The sequence below is a fragment of the Podarcis bocagei genome (assembly GCF_964188305.1).
Source record: "Podarcis bocagei genome assembly, chromosome: 17".
In the NCBI taxonomy this organism is placed as follows: Eukaryota; Metazoa; Chordata; class Lepidosauria; order Squamata; family Lacertidae; genus Podarcis; species Podarcis bocagei.
This window is the reverse complement of record NC_138143.1, coordinates 19,569,676-19,586,703: the sequence shown is the minus strand read 5'-3', so window position 1 is coordinate 19,586,703 and position 17,028 is coordinate 19,569,676. Positions and strand designations below refer to the sequence as shown.

Below are 17,028 nucleotides of genomic sequence, written 5' to 3'. Positions count from 1 at the left end.
CCCTAGGCTGGGAAAGATTTGTGTCTTAAACTCTGAAGAGCCCATGCTGGTCAGGATCATACTGAAGTAGCTGGACCAAAGGTCAGACTAGATGAAAACCAGTTTTCAAAAATCCTAACCTTACTGTCAATTAATATAACCTCTACCAGCCATTCTCTGGGCAGTACTGCTTTCTGAAGTCAGGTAGCTAGCTCTTTGATAAAGGGTATTTTCTGTAGGGACATGCAAAATATCCTCTCCCCAGAGCTTGCCTGGGACCAACTCCATTATCCTTTAGGTGCAAGACAACATCTATCCTGTTCATTTGGACTTTTATTGGTATTCAAGATATTCAATGACTTTTATCTGCTGGTTTTATATTATCTCTTTATCTGCTAATATGATGTTTTGGTTTCTGCAGTGAATTTTGCTTTATTGGTTTTTATTCTTGTAAGCTGCATTAAGGCCATTTTTTTGCACTAGAAGGTGGGAGAGAAATTTGTAAATAAATACAATGTACACTTCGCTTGCCATACCTGTTCCCAGGTTTTTCGCAGTACTCTGCGATTTCTGCATTTCACTTGACTTGAAAGTGAGATCTTCCTGCATGATTTTCAGCTCTTGGTTTGTTACAGAAGATATCTGTTTCATGCGATTTACATTCTGCGTGATTAAAGAAGAGTAGTGGAAGATGACACACCCCAAATACACTGCTACAACTGGTGGCTTAACAATGAGAATGGTTGGTGTTTTTCCATACTACTGAAGTCAGCAACAGCAAATCCCCTTAGGAAAAACATTTTAGCTGTTTGGAGTTCATTTATAAAAAGTAGAATGTTGTAGTTTTACAGACCATTGTATTGTCTCACCTACAATTGGGGAAACAGGGCCAAGGGTGAACAAAAGGTGAGAGGCTGGTGCAATTTGGGGAAGTTCAAGTGAGGATAGTTTTTGCTCCCAGTAAATGTTTTCCCTTCACATGCTATGGAATACCTTGCTTTCCAAAGCCAGGACAACTCAACTCCAAATTGTGAATGTGACAATCAGATCCTGGTTTCATAAGCAGGAGCCGCAGTGTAAATTAAGTTGTTTTTACTGTGGCATGCAGTATTTAAAAAGTGAAAATGCTTGTTCCTCCATGAAGCAGCCTTGAGTGACAAAAGCTGAACCCATGAAAGTTGCACATAAAAGCCATTACAATGACATTTTCTTGAAAGAAAAAAAAGGCAACAGAACAATGAAAATATCCACATGAGAACCAAGCTTAGTTAATGTAGCCAAAGGTGTAATAATGTTAAAATAATAGTTTTATCGACTTAAATTGTCTGACTTGGGGGGGGGGGATTTGATACACTAGGCAAAATAAGAACATATGAGGTTATATAAACAGGGAATGATTCTCGGTGCAGTTTGTACTGTAAGCTAGAAAGAGCGTAAGTAACTACATCTGCCTAGTTTTAGTGCCATATGTGATAGAAGTAAACTATGAAATGTTTTGCTTCTTTTTGTTGCCATAAAAGGTTTATTAGTGCAATTAAAGACTGAGGTGTCGGCAGAAGAAACAAGGGTGGTTCTGTTTGTGAAGGAGGGTGGGGTTTGCAGGAAGAAAAAGATGCAATAATGGCTCTCCCTAAATTGTGATTAAAAACAAAAAACAAAACAGGAGCCAGCCTTGGGAACCAAACCCCTCTTCATTCTGAAGCAGATCCCCCCCCCCAATGCTATACCAAGTTAAGTGACGTTCTGGTATCAATGTTAACCAAAGTTATGGTTAAGCAGGATTCTCTTAACTAGGATCCGAAACAATTATTTCTAATGGGTTTCAGGGTCTGAAATAAGACAGAAGGGAAAGATTGAAATGAGGTTAGGGAGCATACATTTCCAAAGCTAACTATTCATTTGTTAACTGCAGTTAACAGGAAATCTGTGTTATCTTTGCACTGGCCCCAAGAATAAGAGGGGTCAGGAAGGTAGTATGCTACTCTCTCTCTCTCTCTCTCTCTCTCTCTCTCTCTCTCCCCTCTCACATGTTAATGCCATACTTGTAAACTTTTTATATGTCAAGCAACCCCTGTAAGCTTCAACTTGATATGCTTTCTGGAGAATAAAAGCAACTAATTAAATTATCACCAAACAATTAGATTATTTGGAAAGTACTAATAATTGTGATTGGTATCTCTTCATCTTTATTCTAAAGTAAGGAATAAATGTGTATTCTTATGAAAAAAGGATTAAAAATGTTATCCTAGCCACGTTTACGTAGCAGAAAAATCCTAGTGAATTCTACACAAATAAAATGAAAAACACCATCAGACTCCACACACCAACCCAATAATTTTTACTTGTTGGTCCTCTTTTCCTTTGAAAATAGGATTACCTGTGAGGAAGATAATGCTTTTCCTTTGGTATCATTGCAAAGATGGTAAATAGTAAGTGATTTAATGCTCTTGGATTGACATGATGTACTTTTTGGGTAAGTGTTCCCAGTGAAATGCCTAAAATAAGTTGGTTATTTGTTATTTTCTTTGGTTTCATTTGGATTTGTTTACATAAAAATCAATAAAAGTAAAATGAAAATCACAGCAGAGTCAACGGAACTTACTTCCAAGCTTATGATTGGAGCCAAAGCCACTCACCCTGCTTGAATGCTCTAAAATTGCCACAATACTGGCCTCTATCTGTGTTTTCCGTTCTAGTTCCTGGTTCTTTGCCTCTTCAAAAGATTCAAGAAAGTCTAAAGATTGAAAAACAAGATAAGGGAGGCTGCTGCTTATAAAAGGAAAAGCAGAAAAGTCCTGAAATGTGACTTATAGCTATAAGGATTCTGAATTTAAAAGCAATTAAAAATATATATAAACAAACATCTTAAAGCAATTTAAAGGGAACCAAGAAATTTTATCTGTAAGGAATATCTAGAATGTGAGCTGGTTTTTGCAGCCTTTTATTCACCTTTTAATATCGATGTGGTGATCAACCAATGACAGGACAGTCAAAGCTCACATGAAGAGCCACATAAAAAGCTGCCCTCTTATTCTCTTCTATGCATCAGAAAATGTTTTACACTTGCAAAGAAGTACCCTTGTGGGACATCAATGCTACCAGCCTGGACCTCCTCCAACCGTGTCACTGCCCTGGCTCCAGTGAGCTGAAACAGTGCTGATGCCGGGAGGCCAATTGCTGTGCCCTGGGGGGAACTGCAGTGGTCCCAATGCCACAAGGTCAGTGCTGCCGCTCTGCCCGTCCCCCTCTTGTGCCACTGCTGAAGCGCTCCATTAGAGCCCTGCAGAACTCTAAGACTACCATTAACATGATGCACAGTTTACTTCCGGTGCATATACCGTATTTTTTGCTCTATAAGACACACTTTTCCCCTCCTAAAAAGTAAGGGGAAATGTGTGTGCGTCTTATGGAGTGAATGCAGGCGGGAGGCTCTGCTCAGTGCTCCCCTTAAGAGCCGCATGGAGCGTGTGTGTGGCTCTTGGGGGCTTTTCCCCGAGGAGGGAGAGGGGCTGCACGCTCTTGAAAGGGACCACGGCTCTTAGGGGAGCCTTCTGCCTTAGCCACGTGCAGCCACTTCCGGGTAGGGGGAGCCTTCACCCCCCTGCCTGGGAGAAGCTGCGTGCGGCTATCCCATAAGCCAGGACAGCAAGAGGCCATCCCAGAAGCCAGATCCCTCTTGCTGTTCTGGCTTCTGCGATTCAGAATATTTTTTTTCTTGTTTTCCTCCTCCAAAAACTAGGTGCGTCTTATGGAGCAAAAAATATGGTATGTCATCCTTCCAGGAGCAAAACCTTCCAATGTGGAGAAGGCGGCTGTGTGGGTGCAGTGGACATTTGTCCAAAGAGGGAAGCTCTGACTCAGGAATTGGCAAGGTTTACCTCGCCTGGGCCGGTTCACTCCAGCGGAGATCCCTGTGTGGGTCAGATCGCGCGCATGCCTGCAATTTCTGGCGTCTGCGCAGACGCAATTTCCTGTGTTGCGGAAGCAAGTCCCCACGCCGGTTTAGCGCAGCGAGGGGAGGCTTGGCTCGTGGGCCGGTTAAACGACCCCTGTAGGCCACTTGTGGCCCATAGGTTGCCGACCCCTGCTCTGACTCATGCATGCATGGCAGCTCCAAATCTACATCAGAGTTCCTGCATGCTGAAGGCAGCTTTTAAGTCAACTGAGCACTGTAAAGGTGCACAAAACGCCTTCCTTATCTAGTTCTCCTCTGAGGATAGTCTCCTGACAAAAGCAAAATCTACAGATGCATCCTTATACAAAAGCAGCTTAAGAAGGCCATATGGAACTTAAAAAAATGTCTTGACTGATAATTTGAATGCCTGAAATAGCAATCAATTATTGCTCTATACCAGGCATGGCCAAACTTGTGTTACCATAAAGCACCAATGCTGCAGCAAGCAAAGGCTCCAGCAGCTCAGTCAGCTGCTTGTGGCTGGAAAGCCAGACAGGATGTTTGTGACTGTTGCCATGGGAACAAAGGGGCAGTTCATTCTGTACTGAGCACCGGATGTTAGCTCAGTGTGTGTGTCATATGACCTGTACTGGAAGTACATGGGTGGAGTTTCTTCTTGCTGTTGTCGAGTGCAGACGTGTTTTTCTGTACTGATATGAGAGACAGAAATAAAGGATGTAAATAGTTTTCTGTCTGCTTCTTTCCCCTCTCTGGGGGACACCAAAGGGGAGAGAGGGTGAACGGTGTGTTCCTCTCACACATCTGAGATGAATCGCCGGGACCTCGCCTGCTTATCAGCAGAGTGGAGACGCGGGGAGGTCGACAGGAATATCTGCCGGTGCCTACGCTGTGGCACATTCCTCTGACCCAGGCGGAATTCCAACAGTGGCAGCCTTCGGATGGTTACTGTTTTCTTCGATCCATCGGACATCTGCATGAGAGGCTGGTGAATTGTCCTCCTCTGCTCAATGGAAGCCTGATTTGAGAGGCTGATTCTCTGCAGCCAGAAGCTGACAAGAAGAAGGCTGACAGCCAAGCCGATGCTCAAGGTATGAGACTTTTAAGGGCTTAAAAGTGTGAATGCAGAATGATTCATTCACTGCTTCACGGAGAGCGAGTGTGGGAAAGCAGCTCCAACTTAGAAGAGGCCTGCATACCAGGCATTTTTGTGGTTTCCTGTCGGAGGAAAGGAATGCGCTGTTGCTAAGCAACGTCCTTCAGAAGGCTGTGCCTCAGAGAGGAGAAATGGAAAGCTACTCGAGAGGGCTGGACAGTCAGACTATGCCTCAGAGAGGCGTAAACAAAGTTTTGTTATGACTAGGTCCTCACGAACTGCTGGAAGGGACTTTCCAATGCAGCCAGTGTCAGAGTTGCCAGGTGTCAAGAGAGTAAACAAGCCAGCTATTGGATTTTAGAGGCTTGTGTTTTAGAGTCAATGCAAGGACTCAAAATGGATGCCAAGAAGGGGGGAGGCTTGCCTTCTCCACCCCTCCTGACCAATGACAATTATTCATCTTGGTCTGTAAAGATGAAGGCCCTGCTGCAGAATCAGAGACTGTTTGGGGTGATTGAGAATCCCATCCCAGCAGCACCAACGCGTGCTTGGGAGTCACAGAATGTGAAGGCTAGGACTGCTATAATTCTGTGCGTCTCAGATGATCAATTGGTGCATATACAGCATTTGGAATTTGCGCAAGAGGTTTGGAACGCGCTGCGTACAACGCATCAGAGAGATGCCGGTTCTTCAGCGTTGCTGTATTTTGAGAAGTTGACCAATCTGAGATTAGCGCCTGATGGAGATGTTCAAGCGCACCTGACAGAGATGAAGTTCCTGCGTCAACAGATGGTGGAACGCAATTTCCGTCTACAGGAGGAAGTGTTTTGCTTCATGATGATAAACAGCCTGAACCGGACTTACAAGGTTGTTGCCAGTCAGCTTGGTTCGCTACCTGCTCAGCAGCTAACCGCGGAAAGAGTGTGTGCCGTCGTCCTGAACGAACACGACAGACTTGCTGCACTGGAAGTGAAAGACAGAGGGAGGCAAGAACAGAGTTCAAATCTTCCCACTGCTGAATCTACTGGAGAGCATGCCATAGCATTGAGTGCCGTCCGATGCTATAATTGTGGACAGACTGGGCATCTACAGCGAAACTGTAAGAAGCCGCGACAGTCAAAAGGAGCCAAGAACAGCTCTACGAAGCCTGAGGCGTCAAGCAAAAGCCGTACCAAGTGCCAGATGAAACCTGCAAAGGCGATGATGGCGAAAGGAACCGCGCCAGATGTTGGGAACGCATTCATAATCGATACGGGCGCCACGAAGCATCTCTGCCCACACAGAGAACTGTTTTCGACGTTGAAGAAGCAAAGCTTCACTGTGAAACAAGCCAACGGTCAAGAACTGGAAGCGACCGGAATTGGAACTGTGTATCTTGAGAGTCTGAACTTGACTATAAACGATGTTTACCTGGTTCCAGAACTGAAATTTAGTCTGCTGAGTGCTTCGCAGATTGCAAAGAAGGGACTAAAACTGTACTATGATGCTAAAAGATGCAAGATCTACAAAGATGGAGAACTGTTTCTTACTGCCAAAGAGAAAGATGGACTGTATTTGTTAACTTTTGATCAAAGTGATTACATGAAATGTAATACTTCTGATTCTAACGAAATTTCTCTTGCAGGTGTGACCAGTGTGAGCACCAAGAAGGTGGCCAAGAAGGTCCACAGAGCTTTTCAGCGGGTGTATGCTGATGTGATTGGTCCTCTAGAACCATCTAGAGGCGGTGCAAAATATTACCTTGTGTGTGTTGATTGTTACACTAATTATTCTTGGGTTTATATGATGAAGAAACCGCAGGAAACTTTAGAAAAGTTTCAGGAGTTTTGTGACAAGGTTAAAAGTATGCATGATGCTAACATTGATTGTCTTTTCACAGATGACAAGCCAGTTTTTCTTTTACAGGATTTCCAGAGGTTCCTGGATGGAAAAGGGATAAGACACAAACTTGCTAGTTCCGAAGAAGCATGGAAGAAATGTGTCTGTGTTAGGGTGAACAAAGAATTGCAAAAGGGGATGCATGCGCAATTGCTGAGTTCACATTTGCCACATGATTATTGGGCCGAATTGCTAGCGTCCTATCTTCATGTGTGGTTGAGAAAAGTCTCAACAGAGTTGGGATGTTCTCCTTTTGAGAAGCTGTTTAACAGAAAACCTTCTGTTGCCTATTTTAAGGTTTTCGGGTCTCATGTGAGAACAGAAGCTCCAAGTGGGGTAAAGAATGCCAGAGGCATCTTTGTGGGTTATGAAAAAGGTCTCTACAGAGTAATTTTGTCTGAATCTGGTCAGGTGATTCTCACAAAATTTCTAGAGAGTGCTCCTGAACGGGAGAGAGTGATTGTTCACACTTTTTCCACAGATGATTCTGATGATGATGAGTTTGATCTTATTGAGTTCAGTGGTACTGATGATGATGATGACACTGATAGCTCAGACAGCTCAGTTGTCACAGTCATTGAGAGGAAATCTCAAATAATGACTAGACCCTCAGAAAAGGAGGATAAACCACTGATTAAGCTTAGTACTGGTTCTCCAGAGTGTTCAGAGGCTGAACCAGAAAGCAGAGAAGAGCAGCAGCTCTTACGAAGGTCTGAGAGAGCAACGAAGGGTGTACCACCCAAGAGGTATTCAGAAGAGTTTGCTAACCTTGCATATGTTGCTGTTGTAAACGATCAAGGACAGATTGAAGCTGTGTCTGAGTCAGAGACAAAGGCACAACAGAGAGTTGTTAACCAAGGAAATGTGAAGTCACACAACCAGAGAGGTACATTGGTTAAACCAGTGGCGGGTAGTTCCAAGGGTGGAACTGAAACAACAGGGGAATGTTATAAGTATAACAACTGTTTGTTTTCTTCTCTGGATGACGCTTTGCTCGCAGCACGCATTGATACTTTAGGGGGAGTATGTTACCATAAAGCACCAATGCTGCAGCAAGCAAAGGCTCCAGCAGCTCAGTCAGCTGCTTGTGGCTGGAAAGCCAGACAGGATGTTTGTGACTGTTGCCATGGGAACAAAGGGGCAGTTCATTCTGTACTGAGCACCGGATGTTAGCTCAGTGTGTGTGTCATATGACCTGTACTGGAAGTACATGGGTGGAGTTTCTTCTTGCTGTTGTCGAGTGCAGACGTGTTTCTCTGTACTGATATGAGAGACAGAAATAAAGGATGTAAATAGTTTTCTGTCTGCTTCTTTCCCCTCTCTGGGGGACACCAAAGGGGAGAGAGGGTGAACGGTGTGTTCCTCTCACACATCTGAGATGAATCGCCGGGACCTCGCCTGCTTATCAGCAGAGTGGAGACGCGGGGAGGTCGACAGGAATATCTGCCGGTGCCTACGCTGTGGCACATTCCTCTGACCCAGGCGGAATTCCAACAACTTGGCCCTCTAGCTGTTTTTGGACTACAGTTCCCATCATCCCTGACCACTGGTCCTGTTAGCTAGGGATGATGGGAGTTGTAGTCCCAAAACAGCTAGAGGCAAGTTTGGCCATGCCTGCTCTATACACTGCTGCAAAGCCAGTGGCTATGTGGGGAAATGTCTTTGGCTAAGGTTGCTAAATTAAGAACAGCGATCATGCCAGGTGACCAAAAGCTATTAATGCAAATGAAATGTGCATTAAGATATGCCTTCATTTTGACAATGCAACTCAACATACATTTGAAACTACTTACTGTCCATGCTTTCTTCTCTTTTCTTCAACTCCTTGTATTTCAGATTCTTCTCACCTACAAAAATGCCATTTTAAAATTAAACAGTTAATAATTTAAGACTGCGATCTTCTCATTTACTTGGAGCTAAACCCTACTGAACTCAGAGAAACGCACAGCCCAAACTGTCTCTGTTTGGTTTTCCATTTCTCCCTTTTACTACAACCTCTCATATCACATCCCAAGAGGCTTTAGGGAGGCCCAGGGGCTGCAGAGAGTAGCTGGTATGGGAAATAGCCTTTGTGCAAGCATCTTTCAACTAGTACCGCATGCAATCCATTCCTATACCTTTTGTTCTTTGACCTGTTTCAATGAATCTTGTTCATTTAGGAGCTGACCAAAATCCATGTATGGAAATCTGATTTAAAGCAAATATTCAGTGCTTGAGATAGAGGGAGTACCTTGTATACTTTGTTTGTATTTTAATGGAGTTAATTCAGTCTTTAAAATATATAAAAATTATTCCAGTGGATGTCTTGTGTTTCATAAGCAAAAAATTTGAAAGGATAAGCTAAATATAGATATATTTAGAGTCAAGAATTCCAACATCTTCTTTCCTCCCCAATAGTATTGTATCGACATCCCTTCAGCTTTCCTTCATATCTAACATATACAAATTATAAATGTATGCAACTGGCCCCAAGGGACCATGATTTTCCTTGAACTTCCTTGCAGCTGTGAGCCTGTTCCTGGCTGACTCTCCCTTTCATGATACAGGAAAACTTACCAGAAGTGCCCTGAAAAAGTCTAGCCCACTTCTCAGAGTCCATGAATATACTCCTGGACTCATTTTAAAAAATCTAGAGAATATTTCTACTTCTTTGTTTTATTACTCTTGCCACAAAAAACAAAACAGACTCACGTAAAAGCGGAGAGTGCTGTTTTTGCTAAGCTACCACCAAAGCAATCTATTTCTTACCGTCTATAGTCATCCAAATGATACAAGAAAATAATGCAAAAGCAATATGCAAAGAAAAAAGGATAAAAGCAGAATGAAAAAATTGTTACTATTATTTGAAAACGGAGAGACCAAAACAAGCAGTGATGGGAGTACCTAGTTTGCAATCAAGAAAGAACAATACTATTTAAGTTCCTTAACAGAGTAGTGATTAGCAGGAACTAGGAATAAGACCCTTTGGATATATTCAGGCTAAATTAACAATCGTCTACATCTCAAATATTTTTTCTCATGATCTTATATGATACTAGGGCTCAATAATATATACGTACTCAGAGAAGCATATATACACATTCTACAAATGGTCCTGTATTATGTCTTCATATTTTGCTGGAAGCTGCCCAGAGTAGATGGGGAAACCCAGCCAGATGGGTGGGGTATCATCATCATCATCATCATCATCATCATCATCCATAAACCTTGCATTCTGTAGTGAAAACACTAACCCCGTCTATGCCAACAGGATACTGCTGTTCTTGCTGAAGTCTGGACCGTTGCTTATATATGGGGTGGTAGCAGGCCAGAGTGAAGACTGCAACAGTCTAGTCTGCTCCCGCATGCCCTGCCCCACAGGCTCAGCTGGACTGGCCAAAGTCAAATGACAGTGATGAGGTGGGAGCTGGCCCCGGAGATTTTCTAACAGCCAGCAACCTGGTGGCTGCTGCTTTGGTGGTTGCGGAGCCGATGGCAACAGGCCACAACTGCCACCCACCCCAGTCTGGGTAAGCAGCCATTCTTGGAAAGAATACTATGCAAAATAAGGAAGTATGTGCATACAGTGGTACCTCGGGTTACATACGCTTCAGGTTACAGACTCTGCTAACGCAGAAATAGTGCTTCAGGTTAAGAACTTTGCTTCAGGATGAGAACAGAAATTGTGCTCCGGCGGCGCAGCAGCAGCAGGAGGCCCCATTAGCTAAAGTGGTGCTTCAGGTTAAGAACAGTTTCAGGTTAAGTACGGACCTCCGGAACGAATTAAGTACTTAACCCGAGGTACCACTGTACTTGTTCCATTTGCCAAACTGATTTGTATCACAGAACTTGGACTGGACTTAGTAAAGGAACTGGCCTATCCTGGTACAGAGTACACATTACCCTGACTAGGAAAAACATCATCATGTTATCTTCGCTCACTATTCTCACCCCCTGAGGTCCTTCAAAACACGAAGAAACCTTCCTGCCAACAGCAGATTTTTGTGTGCACGGATCTTCTGTACCCTCAATCCAGAGATCATAAATGAATGGGGAAATCACAAATTCACTTCTGAATCAGATCTACTACATGGAAGAAAAACTAAACAAGATGGCATCTACATTTTGGAACTCCCTGCCTATTGATATCAGACAGACACCTTCATCGTACCATTTTCAACACCTGCTAAAAACATTTTTGTTCAGACAAGCTTACCTGGATACCTAGAATGTTGATGTGCTTTTAGTTTATTGCTGGTTTAAATTTTCTGAATGTTTTAACTGCTTTGACTAATATTTTTATTGTTTTGTTCATTTTGATTTCAGGGCTTTTTTAAACTATCAAACAGTATATATTTTTTTATGAAATAAAGTTTATTTAGAGTAGACCTATTGAAAATAATAGACCTAACTTATTCATGTCCATTCATTTCAATCAGCCTGTTCTGAGTAAAACTGAGTTGAATACCCTCCTAATAATGTTTTTTAAAACCAGGTTAATAGGTCCTGTCTATTTTACCTTGCTGCTCCTCTAAATCCATGTCAAGCTGCCGTATTCCTTCGTTAAGTTGGTTGATTTTTTCTTTTATGTCTGTCAGCCTAAAACCATGCAAAAACTAAATGATGAAAACTGAAAAAGTACAGCATTTAGCAGGCATTTTCTGGAAGGGAAATAGCAAGGTGAGTGAAGTTAACAAATGTAAAACTCCAACATCTTTTAGTTTCTTTCCCTAACATCTCTTAGGTTCTTAGCATTCCAGCACTGACTCAATGTATTTAACGTTAAACAGAAACTTGATTATCCCAAAGGAGCGATCTCGCCTTGTTTAACTTAACAAATGGGTCCACCTGCTGGTTAATCAGCATTATAATAATGACTTGGATTGCAAGCCTATACTAATTCACCTACTGGGAGTAAGTCCCACTGAAATCAATGGGGCAGACATATATAGGATTTCACTGTTTGCTATAATAGAAGAATGCACAATTGTCATTAAAGCCAGGCATCCCCAAACTCGGCCCTCCAGATGTTTTGGGACTACAACTCCCATCATCCCTAGCTAACAGGACCAGTGGTCAGGGATGATGAGAATTGTTGTCCCAAAACATCTGGAGGGCAAAGTTTGGGGATGCCTGATTACAGCCAGCTTTAGCCATTATGAACAAGGGACAGAAAAGACATGAAGGGGATGACTATATGAGGTCTACTTCTCTTCTATGCCTGCAGAGGTTTTCTGCATGTTTAAGAACCCTGGAAATCTTCCACCTTGCCTAAGCTCCTTTCTGCCAAAATTCCCTTGGAATGAGGTAAATTGCCACGAGATGAACATGTAGATATGGGGGGAAACTTGGTTGAGTAAATACAATCTTTGGCTTTACATACTACTTGCTTTTAGCACTTTAGTAACAGTTCAAGTCATCCCAAATAGATCATATCTCAGTTCAAAATACGTTGTAAGTAGAAGTGTTTTGTGAGGCATTCAAAAAACACAAGGTCTGTTTCTTTATATAGTCTATAAGCAGCTGCACTATACAAACTGGTTATATGAGTTGAGCAGCTTTGCAGAAATAGATAAGAGAATTGCATTTATATTCAGAACCAGGGTCTAAAAGAACAATATGGAACAGCACTCACTGTCTCTCCATGCTTGCTATTTCTTGGTTGTCTTCCTTCACCTTTAAAAAAAGAAAAAAAATATAATCATTAAATAACAATGGAAAACTAAAGATGGTTGGTCTCTGCAAAAAAATTCCTTTTTCTTTCTGTATATTCGAATGTTTAATTTATTATTTTCTCTGGAATTTTAAAAAATGCAATAAAGATTTTTTTAAAAAATTACTCGGTTATGCTAAAAATGGAGACCACTTAATAATAAATGACGCCTGTCAGTTCTGTTTCTAGCGTCATTATCAATAGTTGGTGGTTTGGACAGAGGTGCTTACTTGACCTCCCAGTTTTCACTTTTCAACTGCCCTTTGTTTGCAAAATCTCTTCATTTCTGTCTGTTTTAGCACTCTACATACCTGTTTTAGCAATCTCTCTCTCTCCTCCTGTGGAGAGCCCATACTTTTGTCCTCTGCCAACATTTGATTCCGATGTTCCTCAAGGCCATGAAGCTTTTCATACAGTTGCACAGCCTCCTGTTTAACCTGGGAGTGTGCTATTTCCTGAAGAGATAAACTTCATTACTAAAATGATGAAAAGTTTTGTGAATAAAGTCATGTAAGTGATCTGTTAAGAATTTCTGTACATCAACCAAAAGTGCTCATGTGTTGAAATTGCCAGGTAACAATTTATTTATGATTTGTTTATAAAGAAATATATATCCCTGAATACTGTTTGCAAAAAAAACACCCCATATAAATACGAACAATAGTATTCAATAAAATGCCCTTTAAAACTTGATAAAAACAAAACTATACATCCTGGATAAAACTGAGTAGAGAACTAAAAATAAAAAGCCTACAACCACTGAGTAACAAAGCCCTTGGCTTCTATTACAAGCATTAACTAATATCAGTGTCCAAATAAATCAATAGGCTATCATGGGATTTTGTCCATATTTTCTTAATGGTACAGCAAAAACAAAAAACCAACAACTCATGCCAGCTTTTGTTTTCTCATTAACAAAATTTTAAACACCCTCAAATTTCAACCATTTTGTAATTGAATAGAAGAATTTAATGTCATACATACAGCATCTAGAGACTGTTCTTTTATATTCACAGCGTCCAGTTCTTGCTGTAAAGCACTCAATTCCTACAAGAGTAAAATAATTAGTATGCAGGTCCTGCTACTGGAATATTCATTACCAGAAATCTTACCTGAACACAATTAGTTATACCCAACCTTTGCTAAATGAAAGACTGGTTCAGATATCCAAACAGCTGTAGTTTGTCCAGTTCCTTGTGTTTATCTTGGCGGTGGCAGCATTTTGGGCAGAAACCATGGAGTGAGGGACAGAGATAGGGCACATCAAGGAGCAGAAAAGATCAGACAAATGAGGGAGCAGGAAGGATCAGACAATTCGGTTTTTCTTTTGTTTGGCAGTAGTCTCAGGCAGAAACCAAGGAGGGAGAGTTGTTTAGTCAATAAGTCGTGTCCGACTCTTCGTGACCCCATGGACCAGAGCACGCCAAGCACTCCTGTCTTCCACTGCCAGTTTGGTCAAACAGCAGGAGGCAGTGGAAGAGGGAGGGAGAAAGGACAAATCATGGAACAGAAATGTTCATATAGGAAATACTGGAAATCACCAGCTCATAAAGCGAAAGCTCGCCTAACGAACATTTTCCTAGGAACACACTGTGTTTGGAAAGCAGGACCGGCGTGTTTGGTTAATGAAAGCTACTAGAGGCTACGTGCATAGAAAATGGACCCCTCCCAAAAATATGGGGAGTTGACAGCTTAGTCAAGATCATGCTATCCTACATAAAAGGATTTCAGCTTTTGGATTGCCGCTGTTGGATTTCCGCTACAGGAGTTCTTTTTCATTTATCAATGCTTTATTGATTGTGCTGGGGCTCATCAAGATGTAGTTCAGACATGAAAGCGTCACCTCCAAGAGCTTTTCATTTGCCACTTTCATCTCCATGTATTTAGCTTGATCCTCTTCAGACATATTTTTGACTATGTTTTCCGCTGCCTGCTTTTCCTGCTGGATGTCATCTTCCACAGCTTGAATGAGATTTTCTTTGCTGCATCACAAAAGCAAATATTTTGTAAATCTGTTTCATTTTTTAAAAAATGTTATTCAAATCTCTGATTTACACAGAAGTACTCAGCTTGCTCTACTAGCATTTGGTTCTGACAGGTGCTAAAGAAACATGGAGAGAACACCATTTCCCTTTCTCCTAACCACTGCCCATTTTCTCATCTGTTACTACCAGATGAGTACCAGAAACAAGGAAATTACTTCAACTCCCATCTGCTGAAAAATTCCAGGGAGGAAAAGCATAAGTACTTTCCTATTTAGCCTGTAGGCTGATCAAAACCAAAGTGTCAGAGAGTTAAACTAAATTTGAATCAAATGCTTACTTTGCTCCCTGCCCCACAAATAGATGAGAAGCTCAATCATCAATTAAAAGATTTTGTTTGAGCTCAAACCAGAACAGAACCATCATCACAACAAACAACAGGTCACTGATTTTATATATATATGGCATTTTAGACCAGTACACTCTCTGGTCCCAAACAACAGTCCAATTCACATGACCAGTGAATGAATCAGAAGCATCTTTATTTGCATCAGCTACTAGCCACAGAAGTAGCCACAGCATGGGATGCATGTGGTGCTGTGGATTAAACCACAGAGTCTAGGGCTTGCCGATCAGAAGGTCGGCGGTTTGAATCCCCACGATGCGGTGAGCTCCCGTTGCTCGGTCCCTGCTCCTGCCAACCTAGCAGTTCGAAAGCACGTCAAAGTGCAAGTAGATAAATAGGTACCACTCCAGTGGGAAGGTAAACGGTGTTTCCGTGTGCTGCCCTGGTTTGCCAGAAGTGGCTTAGTCATGCTGGCCACATGACCCGGAAGCTGTACGTCGGCTCCCTCGGCCAATAAAGCGAGATAACCGCAACCCCAGAGTCGGTCACAACTGGACCTAATGGTCAGGGGTCCCCTTTACCTTTACTAGCCACAGCAATGCAATGCAATGCAATAAAATGTACTGAAGAAAGAGGTAAAAACTTAACTATAGAAAATACATTTTGGGGGTTTACATCAATTGCCCCACTAAAAACATTGCAATTTTTGCTGTCATCTGATCATATTGATCTGCTAAAAGAAAGGACACAGTGGCAATGGTTGAACAACTCGGCAGGCACAATAATAGAGGGGCAATAATATCAATCCTCAAATCTTTATAAAGAGTGCAAGCCCAGTGAATGTGTCAAAGGGGATCCAGGTTTATGCTCACCATTTCTGCTTCCAACCCTTTTCTGCATTAAGCTTCTGAACAGAGCCTACAGGCACACTTTGTAGGGGCATAAGCCTTCTCCATCTAATTTGCATTTTGCAAGATACTAGATCTCAGAAAGAGAGAGAACTGAAGAGGGTAGGAGTGGGGATTGTGGGTGTGAGTCTGACCCCTCCCTCTGTCGTGCGCCAGTGCTTATGTAAATAAGACTAGATTGAGCACATGAACTCCTGCCTTGAAGGAACAAAATAAAAAAAATTCCTTCCAGTAGCACCTTAGAGACCAACTAAGTTTGTTATTGGTATGAGCTTCTGTGTGCATGCACACTTCTTCAGATACACTATCTTGAAGGAAGTTATACATGTTGGGCTTGCGGAAAACATTTGTACTGTGCCTTCTCTAAGGGTTGGGAAGCTGCAGGAAGCTTTAAGGCTGAAATTTACTATTGAAGATTATGAGGGGAAACAGCTTGGCAGGGGAAGGGTGAGAGTGCTGTGACCCTCATGCAATAGCTTGGCTACTCTCTACAGCTGTTACTGAAACCTTCTCCCTAACCTTTGAGCTAAGTGAAGCATGCACATTCTTCCTGGGGAAAATCCCGGTCTGTATACCTGTGCTGGTAAGGCCTATGGCACTGTACAGAACTGCAAGCTCTGAGTATCCAAGTTTGGGTGGCATTAAAAGCATTAAAATATGAGAGAGAGAGAGAGAGAGAGAGAGAGAGAGAAACAATCTGGCAAGCAGCAGCAGCAGCAGCGATGTGAGCAACAGGATCAGTTTGGTAAAAATTGCTCTTCATATTTTTTCCATCACACTACATCTTTCCATATTATGTTATCAGCCGTATTTCCCCTGTGTTCCTTCTCAGCTATTAGCACTCTCTCTCTAACACATTTAGGATACTGGCTTACCTGAGATTGGGCCCCATGGAAGTTAATGGGCCTTACTTCTGAGCAGACATTAAAGAATTGCTCTATTAAGTATCATATTACAGTAGTACCTTGGTTGACGAATGCCTTGCTACTCGAATGTTTTGGCACCCGAACGCTGCAAACCTGGAAGTGAGTGTTCCAGTTTGTGAATGTTCTTTGGAAGCTGAACGTCTAACGCGGCTTCTGATTGGCTTCCGGAGCTTCCTGCAGCCAATCGGAAGCCATGCCTTGGTTTCTGAATGTTTTGGAAGTCGAACAGACTTCTGGAACAGATTCCGTTTGATTTCTGAGGTACAACTGTATTTATTCATTTAATCTATCCAAAGCCATTGCCGAAA

General features: G+C 42.2%; 1 protein-coding gene across 6 annotated transcripts in view; it reads right to left on the bottom strand.

Annotated features, from left to right (window-relative positions):
• The window catches only part of IFT74 (intraflagellar transport 74), a 247,745-nt gene that overhangs the window by 15,704 nt on the left and 215,013 nt on the right, over positions 1-17,028 (bottom strand). For all 6 annotated transcript variants that reach the window (XM_081176545.1, XM_081176542.1, XM_081176541.1 and 3 more), the window contains exons 9-16: positions 14,402-14,540; positions 13,543-13,605; positions 12,870-13,013; positions 12,481-12,521; positions 11,365-11,444; positions 8,660-8,713; positions 2,616-2,713; positions 516-642 (exon numbers count right to left, since the gene is read on the bottom strand). In XM_081176545.1, the coding sequence (XP_081032671.1) occupies positions 516-642; positions 2,616-2,713; positions 8,660-8,713; positions 11,365-11,444; positions 12,481-12,521; positions 12,870-13,013; positions 13,543-13,605; positions 14,402-14,540 (746 nt within the window). The remainder of the gene's footprint in view (positions 1-515; positions 643-2,615; positions 2,714-8,659; positions 8,714-11,364; positions 11,445-12,480; positions 12,522-12,869; positions 13,014-13,542; positions 13,606-14,401; positions 14,541-17,028) is intronic.